The sequence below is a fragment of the Sceloporus undulatus genome, chromosome 7 (assembly GCF_019175285.1).
Source record: "Sceloporus undulatus isolate JIND9_A2432 ecotype Alabama chromosome 7, SceUnd_v1.1, whole genome shotgun sequence".
Classification (NCBI taxonomy): Eukaryota; Metazoa; Chordata; class Lepidosauria; order Squamata; family Phrynosomatidae; genus Sceloporus; species Sceloporus undulatus.
The window spans coordinates 40,796,471-40,815,189 of NC_056528.1; the positions used below are offsets into that span (position 1 = coordinate 40,796,471).

The following is an 18,719-nucleotide window of genomic DNA, read 5'->3' on the forward strand; positions in this document are numbered from 1 at the left end:
TGAGCCCTATGGGTCTTCATCTGGGGGGAGCAGAGGATGCTTGGCTATGGGGTTGTCCTGCCATCTCTCCCTCTCTCCTCTTTCCCCATAGGAATCAATCCAAAAACGGAGCTTAAAGAGCACTGAGCCCTATGGGTCTTCATCTGGGGGGAGCAGAGGATGCTTGGCTATGGGGTTGTCCTGCCATCTCTCTCTCTCCCCCTCTTTCCCCATAGGAAAGAATCCAAAAACGGAGTTTAAAATCTCTCCCAGATGCAGACCCAAAGGGCTCTCCTCTGCTCCTTTTAAACTCAGTTTTTGGATTGATTTCTATGGGGAAGGGAGGTGGGGGATTTCAGTAAGCCTAGGGACTCTGGCCGGGAGAGTGCTTCTCAGCCTCACTGAGAAATCTTCCCTCCGAAGATTCTCTTGGGAGAGAAAGAAGGCAAGCCCCTATAAAACGCTGGGGCTTCATATGCTGGCATATGTTTGAAGAAAATAGGATAAAACCTATGTAACTTGATGGGCCAAGGGCAGAGTCCCCTCCTTGGCAGCCTGGGCATTAAAGGAGCTCCACGGAGGTCCCTTCAAGCGGAGGGAAAGGGAGGGGACTGGACCAAGGGCAGAGCCCCGGCAGCCATTGCAGCTCTTTAAACCGGTTAGAAAAGAAGAGTCCTCTGCTGTCATCCCATTTCCCCTTTTTGGCAGCTTGACACCCTTTTGCTCCTGTGTGTGTGCATGTAATGTGTGCCTTCAGGTTGTGAGCTTCCTTCCCCGCTTTAACTCTTGTCTGGCTCTTTGCTATGGAATTCTGGGAGTTGTTTGCTTGCTTTTCTGTGGTGCTCCAAACAGAGGAGCTTTTGTGGGTTCCTTCCTGGATTGAAGGAGGAGAAGGTCCTGGGCATCCCTGCCTCCTGCATTGTGACAGCACAGGAGCCCCACTGGACATGACACTAGAGCCACCCCCCCCCAAAGCAGCCAGACCCTCTCCCTCTTGCTTTCTGCCCTGGTCCCCTCTTCCTTGAGGGAAGGAGGAGCTCCATGGAGGTCCCTTCAAGCCGAAGGAAAGCAAGTTGCCAGGGAAGGGACTGGGCCAAGGGCAGAGCCCCGGCAGCCATAGCAGCTCTTTAAACCAGTTAGAAAAGAAGAGTCCTCTGCTGTCATCCCATTTCCCCTTTTTGGCAGCTTGACACCCTTTTGCTCCTGTGTGTGTGCATGTAATGTGTGCCTTCAGGTTGTGAGCTTCCCTCCCCGCTTTAACTCTTGTCTGGCTCTTTGCTATGGAATTCTGGGAATTGTTTGCTTGCTTTTCTGTGGTGCTCCAAACAGAGGAGCTTTTGTGGGTTCCCTCCTGGAGGGAAGGAGGAGAAGGTCCTGGGCATCCCTGCCTCCTGCATTGTGACAGCACAGGAGCCCCACTGGACATGACACTAGAGACCCCCGGAGAAGCAGCCAGACCCTCTCCCTCTTGCTCTCTGCTCTGGTCTCTCCTTTCCCTCTCTTTCCCTGCTTTCCTCTTCTCTTCCTTGTCCCACCTTTCCTCCCTTTTTCCTCCCTTCCCTCCCTCCTTCTTTCCCCCCTCACACACACACACCTTCCCTCACTGCAGTCGCTCGCCTGCCTGCCTCCCTCCCTGTCTGTCATTCTTTCAGCCAATCAGGAGACGGAGGAATGAGGGAACGGATTTGAGAACGGATAAGAATACCGCACACACTTCTCTTGGAACGTTTTCATCACGTTTCAGCTCTCTGGGAACACATTCAGAACACATTCAAATCCGTTCCCTCCTGGAACACATTTGGAACACATTTAAGCGTTCTGAGAACCCGATTGGAACACATACGTGCGGTATTCTCAAATGCGTTCCGTTCTCATCACGTGATGAGAACGTTCTCAGAACGCAGTGCGATAATCTTCATGAAGTCAACAACATACTACTAGTGCAAAGCATCACAGTGGCAAGTGTTGCTGAGGATGCACTTCAATCCAGAAAAAAGTCAGTTACACTGACCATTCTTGTTGCCTTCAGTGTTATGAATTGTATGACCATCTCACAGTTTTCTGCACACCATCAGGCTTCCCGAATGCTTACAAACTGATGGATCTCATGAGATTTCTTCCCAGTAAGCAGTAATAATATATAAAGCACATTTAGTAGCAGCAGGAGTCTGTCATCACAGCCAAGCAGAGCTTCATCTTACCATTCATTTGCAACATACAAGGTTTGATCTCTTTTTCCTTGTAGTACATAAGCTTTGATATAAAACTTGGATGCGTCATCAGAATTGGGGGACTTTGCTAGAGAAAACCAAGACTTCAAAAGAAAAATCTTTTATGCTATAAGTATGTTAATTAATTTGGAAGTCTGTCCATCTGGTCTCACTGCAGATTGCCAATACCATCCATGGAGAAACTGGCTCTTGTTTTTCCACTAACTCAGCTAATGACTGCTGAAGGCATTGGAGAAATCAGCAAGGTGACTCTCATTAAGAAGACAAATCACTTTCCCTCCCCTATAATTTCTGTTTGATTGCTTATTGGTGTGGCTATAAGGGAACAATAATTTCCAAACATATTAGGAGCAGATTGTGCCTTTAGGCAAAGCCCTGAAAATGGTAGCTCTGTATATGTACATAATCCAATGGGGCAAGAAAATGGGAAAGCCTTAGAGACACTTTTAGCAGATCTACTTTCTTTTCTTCTTTCTTTCTTTGAATAGTTTTCTGCAAATACCACTTTAAGTTCTTTTAAGCAGTAGGCTAGGCCTTGTACAGAATGCAAGGCTCCAATGGCAAATCAAGAGGATCTACAGTCTACAGTCCGAACTTCCCTTACATCAGGGATCCATTCTGGACCCCCCTGTGTAAGGGAGAAAACACATATGCTTGCACCCCTTTGAAAACAATGGTGTGGCGCACCTGCCATGGGCACAGGCACCATTCATTAAATTGTACCGCAGCTTCAGCTTATGCTGAAAGTCGTGGAAGGGAAGCCTGCGCATGGCACGGGCTGACTATATTTACATACTGAGAAAGCCGACCAAGATAATTATCCATGTGCAGTGAAAATGGGTAAGAATGGTAATGAAGGTAAAAGCTGAGTGAAGATACAGTGTTTCCAGAAATGATTTCCTGAAACAGTGTGTTCAAGTGCTTAATATTTGAAAGAGAAAACTGGTGTGTGTGTGCATGCACACATTAACCCTAAGGGGAAATATATACCAGGGTTAGGGTCCAGATGTAATTGATGTTTCTGGGTTGTATTCCAAGATGTTTGGCTCTCTGTGTAGTGGAGAGCGGAGTGAACAAAACTGAGAAGAGACCAGTGCATATCCCTGCTCAGATGTAGAACACCTTTAATGGCTTTAGATTAATCTCTGTTTTTCCACCTCATTCATATCACAGCCCAGCAGGGTTTTAAGGATAATGAGGAACCATGTGAACTGCCCCAAACATATGATTTCAGTGTTTTCCAGGGAAAATTCCTCATATGTGAAGACTGGCAGTATACCAGAACCATCTGTCTGAAAAAATGGTAGTCCTATTCAAACATTCTTCCAAAGGGGGTGCTGAGGATTAAAAAAAGAAATGGAGCCACATATGCATTGAATCCTGTTTTTTTCATTTCCCATTCTCCTTGCACTGAATAGGTAAGTTTGAAGAGTGAACTCTCCATGCAATCATAATGCAGTTCTCTGCAACTACTGTAGAGATCTTCTTCCAAACAAATATGAAGACAGGCCCAAATAGATTTTGCCATTTTATGCACTAAAATCAGGAATGGGGTGAGGGAGAGGCCAGCATGCATGCATTCACTTTTCGCCCTCAAACATAAAGAATAGGGTATACATATTTGGGTAAAGTACTTGCTCCTCTTCTGAAAACAAATAGTTTGAAATTTTAGTTGAATCCTTGCATGTATTCAGAAAAGAAAGATGGGGAGCACCACTATTAACATGCAGAAGCACATTTTAAGAGTAAAATTGAACTATATTTATTTACTAGAACTGAATATACAATGGAATCCAATGGCCATGCCTTTTCTCTTTGCGACTTATCTCTTTCTTTGAAAAAAAAAACCAGTTTGGTAGATGAAGAGTATGCTGTGGTTGTAGCATATCTTGATTACAGTTAGGCCTTCAACAAGGTCCCCCAAGATATTCTGGCAAACAAGCTAGTAAAATGTGGATGAGACAATGCAACTGTTAGGTTAATTTGTAATTGCCTGACTGGCTGAACCCAAAGGGTGATCACAAGTTCCTCTTCATTCTCGAGAAACGTGACTGGTGGGTTGCCACAGAGTTCTGTCCTGGGCCCAGTGCTATTCAACATTTTTATCAGTAACTTGGATGAAGGAATATCAAATTTGCAGATGACTCCAAATTAGGAGGAGGTTTAGCGAATAGCCCAGAGGACAAGATCAAAATTCAATATAATCTTAATAGATTATAAAGTTGGGCCAAAACTAATAAAATGAATTTCAACAGGGAGAAATGTAACATAATAGACTTGGGGAGCAAAAAAATGAAAGGTACAGATGTAGGATGGGAGACACCTGACTTGACAAAAGTACATGTGAAAGGGACCTAGAAGGCCACAAATTGAACATGAATGAGCAGTGTGATGCAGCAGCTAAAAAGACACTGTAATTCTAGGCTGTGAAGTTTCTAGACCAAGGGAAGCAATAGTACCACTCTGTTCTGCTCTAGTCAGGCTCCACCTGGAATACTGTGTCCTGTTCTGGGCACCACGATTCAAAAAGGATGTTGGCAAGCCAAAGTAAATCCAGATGAGGGTGACCAAAATGATGAAAGGTCTGGAAAACATGCTCTATCACAGTGGTTCCCAACCTCTACTCTGTGAAGCCCTTAGGGCTCTGTGAGTCAAAAAGACTGGGAACCCCTGCCCTATGAGGAGGGAGCTGGGTATGTTTAGCTTGGAGAAGAGATGGAGAAGAGGTGCAATGTTAAGATATTTGAAAGGATGTCATACTGAAGATGGAAACAGTTTTTTTTCCTGCTGCTCCAGAGAGTAGGACATGGAGCAACGGATTCAAACTACAGGAAAAGAGATTCCACCTAAACATTAGGAAGAACTTCCTGACAGTAAGACCTGGTTGACAGTGGAACACATTCCCTTGGAAGTGTGGTGGAATCTCCTTGTTTGGAGATTTTTTAAAAAGAAATTGAATGGCCATCTGTCAGTAGTGTTTTGATTGTGTATTCCTGCATGGCAGGGGTTTGGACTGGATGGCCCTTGAGATCTCTTCCAGCTCTATGATTCTATGATTCTGTGGGGTTTATCACACTGGATGGATCCCGTGCAGAAATGGGATTTAAAAATCTGGAAAAAAAACCTACAAAAGCATGTTGATTTTCAGACACGTTCAGGTTAATAAGTAATAACACGATATTAATCTGTATGGAAAGTTGTTAAAGCCCTCTCCTTTTTACTTTTGGGATTTTCTATTTTGCCCAGCCATGGGAGAATGTTGTAAGATCTGTCATTGACAGTTAAATGCATGTCTATTCCATCGGGGATAAAATGGGTTAAGTCGTGTGTAATAATGTCCATGGTTGCAAAAGTGTGCCTTGCCAAATGACTTTTCCCAGAATGTCAAAAGACACACTTTTACACCCATCTGCCTTGGGGAGAGAATGGAAGTTCTTTGAGGACACATGGAGAGGTAAGCAGAAAGCTGCTTCTCTGCCACAGCTTACATGCGTAATGTGATAAGGTTGTATACTTAAAGTGGATTACACCAGTAGCAAATGTGGTCATCTTCTGGAAAGAGAAAAAACTGAACAGTAAGGGGATGAGAGAAGAATTCAAGATAAATATCACCCAGTAGAGCCAGGAACTGGTCAGGGGGTTACTGGATACAAAAATCACATCTGTCCCCATGGGTAAATCAGTTTCCAGCCCACGAAATTAATATTTGAATGTGTGCTTTCTTTCAAAACTACAAATATAAACGTGTGATTAATATAACCCCCCTTCTTATTTTGTTCACTCTAAGATTGAAAAAAGCCACTTTGCAGATCACTATCTGCAAATGCCACCATAATATTTTGTGGCAGCTGCAGCTTCTCCTCCTTATTGTCTTGGGAGGATGCTATTTCCAAGGCTTTGTGAAGAATATAAAATGATAGTCAGGCTACCAACACAGTTGTTGATGCTTTTATTTGCATTGATAGACAAAAAGAGTTAAGAGAAAGAAATCATGTGTGCTCTGCTACTATTAATGATGAGTCCAATCCTGAGAAACTCTTAGAGAAATCAGATAACTCCTTGCCCTCCAGTTTCTATGCACATAGGTCAGCTGAGAATTTCAAGAGGCCATTTGTGCACAGCTCTTATTACTACAGAGGCTACATTTGAAAACTTGCAAAAACTGACAGACAGCTAAATTCTTTGTCTGAAATGTGTGGGACCAGGACATTTCATATCATTTGCCCCAAATGTCCCTATCCCAGAATATTATAAGATCAAGATTTAACTAGACATATTTTTCTCTCTCTTAATTTTATTTACAGTTTTATATTTTAAATAATTATACATGTCCTTTTCGCAATCAGTGATTAATTTAATTTTCTATACTACTTAGGATATCTGATATTTCACAAAATTAATATTTGAATGTGTGTTTTCTTTCAAAATTCAGGAAAGAAAATCTTTTCTTCCAGCTCTAGCAGCAATAAAAATTAACACCCCAAAATAGTAGGCTGCAATTCAGCTAAAATTTACCCATAAAATAGAGTGTCTTTGGCACTGTTATCCCCCTAGTGACTTCTCTTTCTAGCAAGGAGCAGGTTTAATCATCTGATCTCAGAGCATGGATTGGGTTTCTCTGCTTAGGAATGGCTGGGTTTTATGGAACCATTAAGGATCAGAATTTGCCACATGAATGGTGAGATGGAAGGATTTGCCAGGGTTCTGAGTTGAAAGGCATTTTTCTTGTCTTGATGACCTCCTTGCACACTATGATCACTTTATCCTTCTTAACATCATTATGTTTCCTGTGGAAAGAGAAAAGGAAGAGAAGAAGGGGGGAAGCCCACTGGGCCACATCATAATAACATGTAATCTTCTTGCTCAGTTTAGCTGTGCTTTAAGAAGCCTCTGTTCATGGAAGCAGTTTTGCAGAGGGTCTGATCTATAATTTATTAGAATCAACCCAGCAAAAGAGCAAGAAGCTTTAGTGGAGGGATACAACCTTAAAACTCTTAAATGAAGATTAGTTTAAAGTTTGACAATCTCCACAGAACCATCTGCCAAATCTCATGGCAGGTTTTGTTAAATCTTTTCAGCATTTCATTACCATATTAGACTCATTCTTTCCTTCCTCATCCCCTTTCCACTGCTAGCCATTCCACCCCCAACATCTAAATGAATGCCACTTTGAAGGTAACTGAAATGCAAAATAGGGGTGGGGAAGAGATCCTCTCCTCCCCAAATTCCTTTCCAACATAATGATTTCTCAGAACATCTAGAGGATCATACTGTAAGTTTCCAGCTGCCAAGTAATTTATCGATATCATGGGAGGTGCAATTTCAATATTAAAAGTTATATATTGGCCACAGATATTGATACATTCTTAGATTAAATTTTCAATTGCAGAGGTTATTGATTAAAGCTGGGATGAAGAAACACCTTCCTAGCAGTCACTGCCAGGAGCAAATTCATGGTTGGATAATATGTATATGTGTCCCCCACCCACTAAAAAGGTTTCTCCTGTTCTCTGATCAGCAAACTTGAATCCAACCTGAACATTTAATTTTGGTTATAATTATCCAGTGACAACTTAGACATATAGGCACAGTACTGACAGGCAGGAAGGGATGGTGAGACGCCACCCCTTTCTGCCCTGTATCATTGCTGTGCCAACCGCCTGGGCACAGCAACCATCCTCCCCAAAAAGGAGCCATTAGCACCCTGGAGCAGCATGGTGATGTCTTTTGTGTGCCGCCCTGTTTGGATGCAACAGGAGAGAGCAAAGCGTGAGGACGCTCTGTACTCTCCAGCCCTAATTTTGGCCCCAGGCTGCCACAAAGTGACGGACTGTACCAGGGCATAGAAAACTTTATTTGGGAAATGATTGTCTGTATCTTTAAACCACCCAATGAACAACAACTTTGTTGTTGTTAAATTTCTCAGATATTTTGCCAAAACATATACCTGCAACTCCATCCTAGTTCTTTACTTTGAGAATCAAATGTAATTTTCCACATGGAAGATGGCTTGGTGACTGCCCCTTCACCCTGATAGCTGTTGTTGTGTGCCTTGAAATCATTTCTAACTTATGGTGACATTAAGGTGAACCTATTGTGGGGTTTTCTGGGCAAAATTTGTTCAGAGAAGGTTTTCAATTGCCTTCCCCTGAGGCTGAGAGAATGTGACTTGCCCAAGGACACCCAGTGGGTTTCATGGCTGAGTGGGGAATCGAGAGTCTCCTTCTGGAGGGAAACAGGCGGCTGCCAGGCCGCCCTTTTGGGGCAGTCTGTCCTGGGCCATTGTCTTCTTTGTCATAGCACCACAATTGTGAAATAACTGTCTTTCAAGAGGCCATGCTGTAGTTTCATTCCAGCTGTCTGACAGTTGCAAATGATAGATGTTTTCACCTAGCTTTTGGGTTTGTGTGGTGGATCGTGTGATCCTTTGAGAAGCTTAACATGTTATATTATATGCAAAGGGATCTTGCGCCACCTTTAAGACTATCTGAAAGAAAGAAGTTAGTCTCATGACCTTGCATAGACTTGAACCTACTCCCTCAGATGCATGATCAAGTAGACTCAAGTCTACGAAAACCTGTGCTACCAACATATTTCTTTCAGTTAGTCTCCATTTTTTCCATACTGATTTTTCAGATTAACACAGCTAGATCTTTGAATGTTATCTTCATTTGGGTCTGAGCTTTTCCATGCAACCCAAATTAACTGTTCATCTACCATTCCCCAGAGACTCAAAGTGGCTTACAAAAGTTTAAAAAGCTACAACTAAAAGTCTAAATCATACAATAGCCAAGATGCCCAAAAACCAGCTGAGATATCATTAAGTCACCTGATGTGGTGCTGAATTCAAAACCTTCTAAGCCTAGGGATTTTGGAAATGATAAGACTAACTTTGCCCTGCCTTAATTTGGTGTCAGAAATAGTGTGAAAAATATACACTTACCTTAAAGAACACAAATAATGACCAGATAACACCCATTTCTTCTGTGTTCTACAGGGATCCTTCTTGAATCCACTCACTATTTGTACTTGTTGGTTATTTCAAAGGGCTATAGTTTTTAAAAGTTATTTGAGGTTTAGTTAAGCATGTCATTATGTGAACCTAATTCCTCCTAACAACCGTGCCTCACTGCCAGAGAATTTTTTATTGGTGACAGGATTGGGGCTTTGGGAGCTGTAACTGTGCTGCTGAAGCCATAATGTAACATTCAGACTGAAATCAATCATACCATCTTTGTCTCATTATGGATTTAATTTTCTTCTGTGTATTAAGTTTAAATGTCAGATGGATGAGAGTGATGGGAGCACAAACAAAGGATTCTGGAAGGGAGGTTTCAATGATTCATGATACAGAGAGCTCTGGTACAAAAATATGTCTGCGTTTGAATGAGAAAGAGGGGGAGAGAGAAAATTGTTTCTCTGAAGGTTGAGCACTTTGAAGCAAAGTAGCAGAGAAAATTATAAACAGCAAAGAGACAAATATTGACTTTCAATAGATCATAGACACCCAGGAGCTGTGCCTACTGCTATAGGATAGGGTCTGTTTTACCATTAATGTACAATAATATCCAAAATCCACAAAACAGTGATACCTTTATTAGACCAACCAAAATGCAACAAACACATGATGAAGCTCCACTTGGTTCTCCATCAGGCAAAGGTGTTAAGAACCACACTTTGTGCTGTTGGAGGGGGTGTAGTAATAGAGGTACCTTCCTGCACATGTGGTACAATTGTCCAAGTGTATTTGCATTTTGGCATTCAGTAGTTAACTTAGTTTCAGAAATCGCTGGTCAAAAAATTGTCTCTTCTCCAGAACTTTTATTGCTTTCATTGTTTATTAATGAAAACAAGACATTACCCAATAAATATATTATTGCATTTTTGTTGGCATTGGCCAGGATTGAAATTGTCAGGGTTTGGAAAACTGGAAAGGTCAATAGGACTGGTTGGTGGTCTGGATTTTGGAATTTTTGGTTTATGGAAAAGCTCACTGATCAATCTAGAAGGTTGCGGGGATGCACTCTTCCTCTGCCTTTTGAAGAACGATGGTCCCCACTTATATCTGATCTCAACAACATTGGAGCAGAAGTGGGTCTTCCTTTGTAATATGATTCCCTTTTGATGATTGAACTGGTGCAAAGAAGGTATCTCTGTGTTCTAAGTCTATCCCTGTTTTTATGTAATGTTGCCCTTTTACATTCCCATGTGACCTTGAATCTTTGAAGTTGGTTTTTATGGATCTGTATTTTAGCTTGTTTTTGTTTGTATTTGTTATTGTTTTCTGCCTTTTTTTGGTAAGAAATATTTTTTTAAAAAAATAAAAAGTCATACAGGGCAAGAAAAATGAATAACAGAACAAGATACTTTTGTGATCCAGATACCCTCTCTTCTTTGCAAGTATACCAGCTTCCTTGTTAGGCAGAGAACATTGAATCAATAACATCAGTTCTCTTACTTCAGTGATTTCTGTTCACTTAAATCACAAGTATTTACCAACTTCAGGTACAGGTGCAAGATGACAGAAGGTATGTTTGGGAACAAACTCTGTGTGTGTGTGAGAGAGAGAGAGAGAGAGAGAGAGAGAGAGAGAGAGAGGCCCTGTTCAGACCGACCATTAAGGTCAGCCTGGGGATGGAGTCGGGGCATTGCGTCTACATGATGCACGCCCGACCCCGATCCCAGGGCGCCATTATGCCACACACTGCTCCACATGGCACATGGCATCATGGTGCTCCTCCAGCACTCTGTCCATATGATGCAGCACCAAAGGAGCACCACCATGCCGCAGCAACACGGCTATGGCACCCTTTCCAGGGTACAAAAAGGAGCTGCTTTTTGCAGTTCGTTTTTCCGCCCTGGAAAGGCCAGATTGGGGCCGCGGTCTGTCTGAATGGCCCCAGAGACTTTTTTATACCTTGAGGTATTTTTTTTGCCAAACTTTGGAGAAGTGTTCACTCTAAAAGATTTCAATGGCCACGATAGCCAGGAAAATGCCAATAAAGACATTACTCTTTTGAAAAAATGCACCCTGAAACACAGCCCTAGTCTGAACCATCAAAATACTGCTTTACATTTGGTTTGTCCTCTTCCTTCTATTTCAGCTCTGTTCTACAGCACCTATTTTTTTTTAGTCATTCCAGAACAATGTTTGTACCATAAGGAAGGAATACCTGAGACGTGTAAAGATGCTCAGCTCACAATGCTTCTCTTAATGAAGTATGTGTGTACCCACAATGTTATGAAGACCTTTGGAACACCTTTTATCACTGTTATTAATAATTAGATGAGGATAGATACACCTACTTTTCCTTTTATCTATACCTTTGTCTAAACCTTCCTGCCAACATGCACGCTTCTCTTTTTACTTTATTGAAAAATTCCAGTCACTGCCCTTCAGGAAGTCAGATGTTACTAAGTCTATTCTCTCACCATATGAAGCTACTTTGAAACGAACGAACGAACGAACGAACGAACGAACGAAAGAAAGAAAGAAAGAAAGAAAGGCAAAGAAGAAAGAAAGGCAAAGCTGATTTCCAGTGTTAGGGAGGTGAAAAAGAAGTGTGAAAAATTCATTGCAGGGTCAGTTTCTAAGTGGCTAGGTGAAATAGACTTACACAACAATTTTGTGAAGATTCTCTGGAGGCTGCAGTGGCACTTCTGTCCCTTTGCTCATAAAGTCTGGAGCATTTATGGGCAGTCATTATGCACATTAGTAGGTTTTGCAAGGTGGCTGGAAAATGAGATGTAATTTCACCAGGGAGGGGAGAACAGGAGCCTCAGCAAAAAGAATTATTTGAAGATGACTTAAAATCACTTAAATCATGAGTGTTTTTCCAATTTTCATTTGTATTAATTCAGTCAGTCATTTTAAATTTTGGGATGAGGAAAGGTTCAAGTGGCAATGCCATGAGATGTTTGAGATTCTTTTCTTATATATTGTTGTTGTGTTTCAAGGTGCTCCAAAGTTCCTACAGTAAAGAAACCACAAAAACCCTGGTGTGAAAGAAACATATGTTAATGCTTTATAAAGCTTGCACAGACAGAGATATTGATGGGGTCAGGATATGATGATGAAGATGCAGGAAATCATCTCACATCTCCATCTCATTGTTGTTAGTTGCCAAAATTGGATGTCACTGTGTAAGGAGAAATTAAAACCTTTCATCATCACTAATTTGCTGTTAACTGCTTATCACCTTTCTTTCTGCTTCAGATCAGAGAATTATACATGCTTTTTTTTTTTTTTTTTTTTTTGGGTAATGCGTTAGAATAACTAGGGATGTTTCCAAGCAAGGTGCAATCCTCCTGTCTCATTTGTGGAATTTTCTAGGGCAGGGACTGCCAACCTGGGATGCCCACAGTTGGTGATTCAAAAATTGTGACTTAGACTTCTTCACCTTCAAATGTGAGATTACTTTTGTAAGGAGTGCAAATATTAATCAAACATTTTCTAGGGGTATGGGGCATAGATGTATTTATTAATTCATTTTATTTTGATCCTGCCAAAGTGGGACCCAAGGCGGCTAACAACACATATACAACACATTAAAATTGTAGATTTAAAATCTAAAAAATATTTAGAAATACAAATATAAAATTTAAAACATACAAAGTTAAAAATAAGTTTGGAAACCACTGTTCTAGGGGGTTGAAAGCATTTACCTCTTATGGTGTGGTGATGTTTTCATTCTTCAGTCCTGTTTATTTCAGCATGCTTGTGGGCATATATGGACACATACACATGATTCAGAAGGAAAAGTAAATTGCATTTTTAAAAACTATCATTAATAGCAGTAAGAAGCTTCTGCCTGGAATAACCCTGGGTCAGCCTGTCTCTTATCCTTACATTTAAGTTATTTTTCAAATTAGGAACACACTGATAATTGTTGTTGTTATCTGCCCTTGAGTCATCCCTGACTCATGATGGCCCTGTGGATGAGACCTCTCCAACACCCTTGTCCTCCTTTGCTCTTGTAGATTCATGCCTATGACCTCCCTGATTGAGTCTCTCCATCTGGCATGTGGTCTTCCTCTCTTTCTACTGCCCTCCACCTTCTCTAGCATTATTGTCTTTTCTAATGAATCATGATGTGGCCAAAGTACAAGATACTTAATCTTGGCTTCCAAAAAAAAAATATTCCTGACTTTATCTGCTCAAGAATCTACTTGTTTGTCTTTTTGGCTCTCTGTTGTATTCTCAAGACTCTGACCACTGATTATGCTATAACAGAATTTCAGCACTTTTATCTTGGATGTCTAGGTTGTTATATCAGTTTTTTTTTCAGTGTTAACATTTATGTAGCTTTAACTTGCTCTATACATGTTGCATTAAGTCAGGACAGCCTACCCTCCAACTGTCTGGATTTTGCCATCTCATTTTTTCAGCTGCTTTTAAAATGTCCCAGTGTCTCTCTCCTCCCATTTCTACCCTTTTGACGTCAGCTTACTTCAGTTGCTGTAGACTGTGTTCAAAGTGGTAAAATGGTTTATACTCAGTTAACTCAATGAGGGAGAGAGGAAGGGCATGGAGCCTTGCATTTTGCAGAAAGGCCAGACAAAACCAAACTGCTGCAGCCTCTCCTAGCCTGTGTGTTCTTCCTCATTAATAGCTTTTGCCATCTTGTCCACATTCTGATGTTACTTGGCCACATGTGTCCTGGTTTTTGGTGTGAAATTTTGGAGGTTATGCGGGAGTGCTCCTTCCAGTGCTACACACGGACAATGACAGTAGCAACATTCATATTCCAGCATTCAACCCAAACCTTGCATGGTATGTTCTCCAGTCATGGAACAATGTAGACGTGTCAGGTTATTTCCAGTGACACACCATCATAATAAAGTAGGCTTGGATTTGCTAATTTTTGTTTAATGATTTAATGATTATCATTGAAAAGACCCTCTCATTCATGTTTTAAAATTGTGTGGTAAAACAGTCTGCATTGGCCTAGGAAATAATTGACAACTCTTTCTTTTCAAAAGCATTCAAAAGAAGCAGGAAGACCACAGTCACCTCTAAAAGAGACAAGCCTAGAATCATGGACTCAGCCACAGGTAGGCAAGAGCATTTGTTTCCCTCTTTTACATTTAGAGATTTGGAGTGATTACAACAAAACAAAAGTTGCAGATTTTATAAATAATCTATTGTCCATCTACGAAAACAATGCCTTACTGCTTCAAGCAAAGTGACCTTCAAAATGATATAATATATGGTAATTATACACATTATTACAAATACCTTGTTAGATTCACTGAAGGCTGGTATTCAACAGGAACAGAATATCACTTTACTAAGTACCTCTTAGTAAAGCTTTGGAGGACTTAGAAGCACCTGTATGTGTCTTTGTGTGAAATGTGCATGTGCCATTGTTTAAAACATAAACCTGGACCACATAAAAAAGGGCTTTCCTATTTTAAGTTGAGTGCAGATTCAGTCAAATCTGAGTTTAGCTCAAAATAGGATTCTATTCCTTACCAGTCCTTTTAGAATTATTCCCTCAGTTCCTCATCTATGAATAAGTTCTTTTGCTTTTTAAAATGTGTGAGTATAACTGAAAAGGTGAAAGGTTGATTATCTTGTCCTGTATGCCCAGCTTCAGAATTTGAAAGCTTTTCCCCCTGTTTGTTGGCAGATGGTGGAATTTACACCTTTCTCTACTCAGAGAAAATGATACATTTTATGATTATGGCAAGAACTATTTATATTCAAAAGCATCATTTTAAGCCTGGGAATCCTGTCTAATCAAATTTCCATTTTACTTGTTATTTCTTCACGTTTGCAATAATAAGCTTGTCTGGCCTAAAACATTATTCTCCCTTACCAGAAGTAAAGGACGGTCCCCCCATTCCATGTCTAGAAGCCATTGGAGAGGAGTATCAGCTGAGCCATCATTAGGAAGAAAACTACCTGTAGGCAGCAAATTCATTTAAGGACTACAAAGGGCAGTAGCTCTGATATCAGTGGCACAGGGAATCGCCCACCCACTGGGATTTAATTTCAACTTTAATGGAGTTATCAAACATATTGAAGAGTAGAGTCCAGCACTTTGAGTTGCTCCTTTAATTCCCATATTAAATCCTTTACCATTGTCCAATCACATCAGAGCCGCCTGCTGATAATGATGTGGGTGATGGGAATAAGGCATGTTACACCTATAACTCTTCCTTTCCAGCTTTCCTCTATTTCATGGCAACTGCTTCATTTTACCTCACTCGATTTATATAGAGTAGAGAAGAGGCCATGAAAAACATCTGGGTTTTTGAGAGCATGCTTCTTGAAGTGATACCCTATTATTATTATTATTATTATTATTATTATTATTATTATTATTATTGATTTATAGCCCGCCCTGTCACGTAGAATCAGGGTGGGTTACAACAATAAAGAAGTACAATATAACAATAGGAAACTACAATTACAATACAAATCAATTAAAGGCCAAATAAAGTACAAGATTACAGAATAAATATTAAAAAAAATAAAGCAAACATAATCCAAAATTCAAAACATAGCAATGCAAAGTACAAAATCCAAAATACATAATTTAATAATAAACAAAGTATAACATAACATATTAATCTAACTAACAATTTCCGATTCTCCCCTGGTAGCCAAAAAGAAAATACAATACAATATAAAATACAGGACAACAATAATACAATAGCAACGGGGGACTAGTCCCTTATACTCCCACCAGCATTAACTAATAATAACATTTCTCTCAATTTAAAATAAATTAAACAATAAAAACAGTTCAAAACCCAATCAGATGCTGTACTCCATCTCCGCCTCTGCCTCCTTCTCAATAGACTTCCGCAGGGTTGTATCTGTGTCAGGATGATGGTAATTTGAGTCGGTGTTTGTAGAGCGCCACTCTCCATCTCTGCCACCCTCTCAGCAAGTTCCAGGGAGGCCGAGTTCCCGCAGCATCACATAGCTGGCCCTTGTTGGTGCTGGGCAGATGGGCAAACACCAGGTCTGACTCCCTCTCAAGCTGGTGAGAATGCCAAGGCCGCTAAGACCTGGCCTCATCTTCTCTCAATGTCACACAGCTGGCACTTGTCGGTGCTGGGCGGGGGGAAGGGGGGCTCCAGGTCTGACTCCCTCTAAAGCTGGTGGAGGATGGTCCGGGGAGAATGCCAAGGCCATTAAGACCTGGCCTCAGCTTCTCTCAATGTCACACAGCTGGCCCTTGTCGGTGCTGGGCGGGGGGGGGGGGGGGGGCTCCAGGTCTTACTCCCTCTAAAGCTGGTGGCGGATCATCAATAGAGTGGGTTTGTGTATTGGTTTCCTCTATCTGGGGCCTGAAACAGACTGGCCAAAAGTGCCACCTTTGGGCTGATCCAGGGGTGTGGCATTCAGATGACACATGTCCCTAGATTGGGCTGAAGCTGCACTGTGAACACCCAAGGCAGCCCAAACCCACCCACAGAAGGAGCACAAAAAAGTGCTCCTTGCTGACAGTCTGTAGTAGACGGTGGTGGCAGACACCCTTGGGGCCTCATCATCTGGTTGCTGTGGTTCCACACTGCTTAGGTCTCACTCATGGCTGCCCATCTACTTGAAGCCTGTTTGCTCAAAGGTGAGTTTGGTGTGGTGTTGCTTTCATAGAATCATAAAATTTTAGAGTTGAAAGGGTTGACCAGGGCAATCTGGTCCAGCCACCTGCCTTGCAGGAATAAAAACTAAAGCATCCCTGAATGAAAATTTGCAAATCATTCTCCACTGTAGTAAACCACAATACAATTTGTATGTAAAGGGATCTTGTAGCACCTTTGAGATCAACTGACAGAAAGAAGCTGGTATGAATTTTCGTAGCCTTGCGTCTACTTCCTCATATGCATCCATCTCAAAGGTGCTACAAAATCCCCTTGCATATTAATTTTCCAGACTAACATAGCTATGTCTTTAATTATTCTACCAATAGAATCTATTTGCATTCACTTTGATCATGCTAAAGGATAATCTGTGTAGTTTAGGGCATCAAAACTTAACATGAAAGTTATCACTGCTTCATCTAACATGACCATTTTATATGTAAATACTCTAACTGGATTTTACTATGCTTGTCATTCCTGAATCTGTTCATCCAAAGCAAGGATCAAACATGCTTTTTTAATGCTTCCATACTATTATGTGTATATTAAGCAGAAATGAGCAGGAACCAGCTGCCATCAGGGCCATATTTGTAGAAGTGTCCCCTAGTCCATATTCAAGCCAAACTGCAATGGTGCAGAGCCTCTAATAATGCTGTGACAAATGAAAATGTACAAATTAACTCGACATCTATGGAAATTATGTGTGGCTCATTAACTCTAGGGATGGAATTCTATTTAAGCCTTCAGAATGACAGCTTAAAGGGAGAAGTCTTATCAGTTGAACTTTAAAATATCTTAAGGTCTACCAGTTTTGACCTACCAGAAATGAAATTATGTTCATTCAGCTCTAGGGATGAGAAAACTAATGAAAGAGGACATTGAATCACAACATTAAACTCAAAGTTCATATAATGTGTTAGAGGAGGACATTTCTTGATTAGCTATAGTGCTTATTATTGGTTTGTGTCTTCAAATGAAATCCACTGTTTTGATGCAGATTATTGTTTTAGTGTTTCCCTCCTTTTTAACAAAGGAGGAAGAATTCACAAAACATTTTGGATTTTAATTATAACCTTTGCTGTTTTGGCAGGCTGTGTCGGTTTTATTTTCTCATTCTCTAGCTGCTCGATTAAGCCTTGAGTTCTGCATGATAAGTTTCACAGCTGGTTTTTGCTTTCTTGTTGTTCTTGCATCTTGGAACTATCTTATATTCAATTTCAAAGTCTAAAAACAGAGGTGTATATTGCACCTCCACCAACCTTGGTCCCCTGTCTCATATTTACTTATATGGCCATTTTTACCCCACACTCATTGAACTGATTTTGTAGCAATTAAATAGTCCACACTGGCCTGAAATCAGTATCAAACTGAATGGTCTGTCTGCAATAAAAGGCACTGATGTAAATGGTAAAAAGGGAAGAGATTTTCAAGTAAGCTCAGGAATCAGTTTTGAAATATACAAAATTCTTATAATGACTGGAATCTAGTGATGAAGTAGTGATGATGTTGACATTTGGGAAGAATAATAACCATCACTGGCAAACATGATATCAGGTGTAAATTTTCCAAAAGTAATTGTTCTTCCTGGTGGCCTTAGTTGTTTCTACCTGAGTCATATTTTATGTGTTCTCTAGTCTATCCTTTTTACAAATGTCAATGCTATAAGGAGGCCAATGAGCCAGTAAGCATCAAATTGAACTTCTTTTAGGAAAGCTAGAGTACAACATATTTACACACGCACACCCGGCAACTTCGTACCTACTCAGATAATGTAATATTGGAACAGTATCTGGGATATAATTTTTTTATGAATTGAAAAAAATTATGGTTTTTGGATGTGTTTAAATATATCAATTTCATTACAAATTTGAAACTATTGGAAACACTGAATTACCAATTTAACTATGTGGC

The 18,719-nt window shown here is 40.7% G+C and overlaps 1 protein-coding gene across 2 annotated transcripts in view; it reads left to right on the forward strand.

Annotated features, from left to right (window-relative positions):
• The window catches only part of PCDH11X (protocadherin 11 X-linked), a 553,290-nt gene that overhangs the window by 334,788 nt on the left and 199,783 nt on the right, over positions 1 to 18,719 (forward strand). For both annotated transcript variants that reach the window (XM_042480331.1, XM_042480332.1), the window contains exon 5: positions 14,193 to 14,264. In XM_042480331.1, the coding sequence (XP_042336265.1) occupies positions 14,193 to 14,264 (72 nt within the window). The remainder of the gene's footprint in view (positions 1 to 14,192; positions 14,265 to 18,719) is intronic.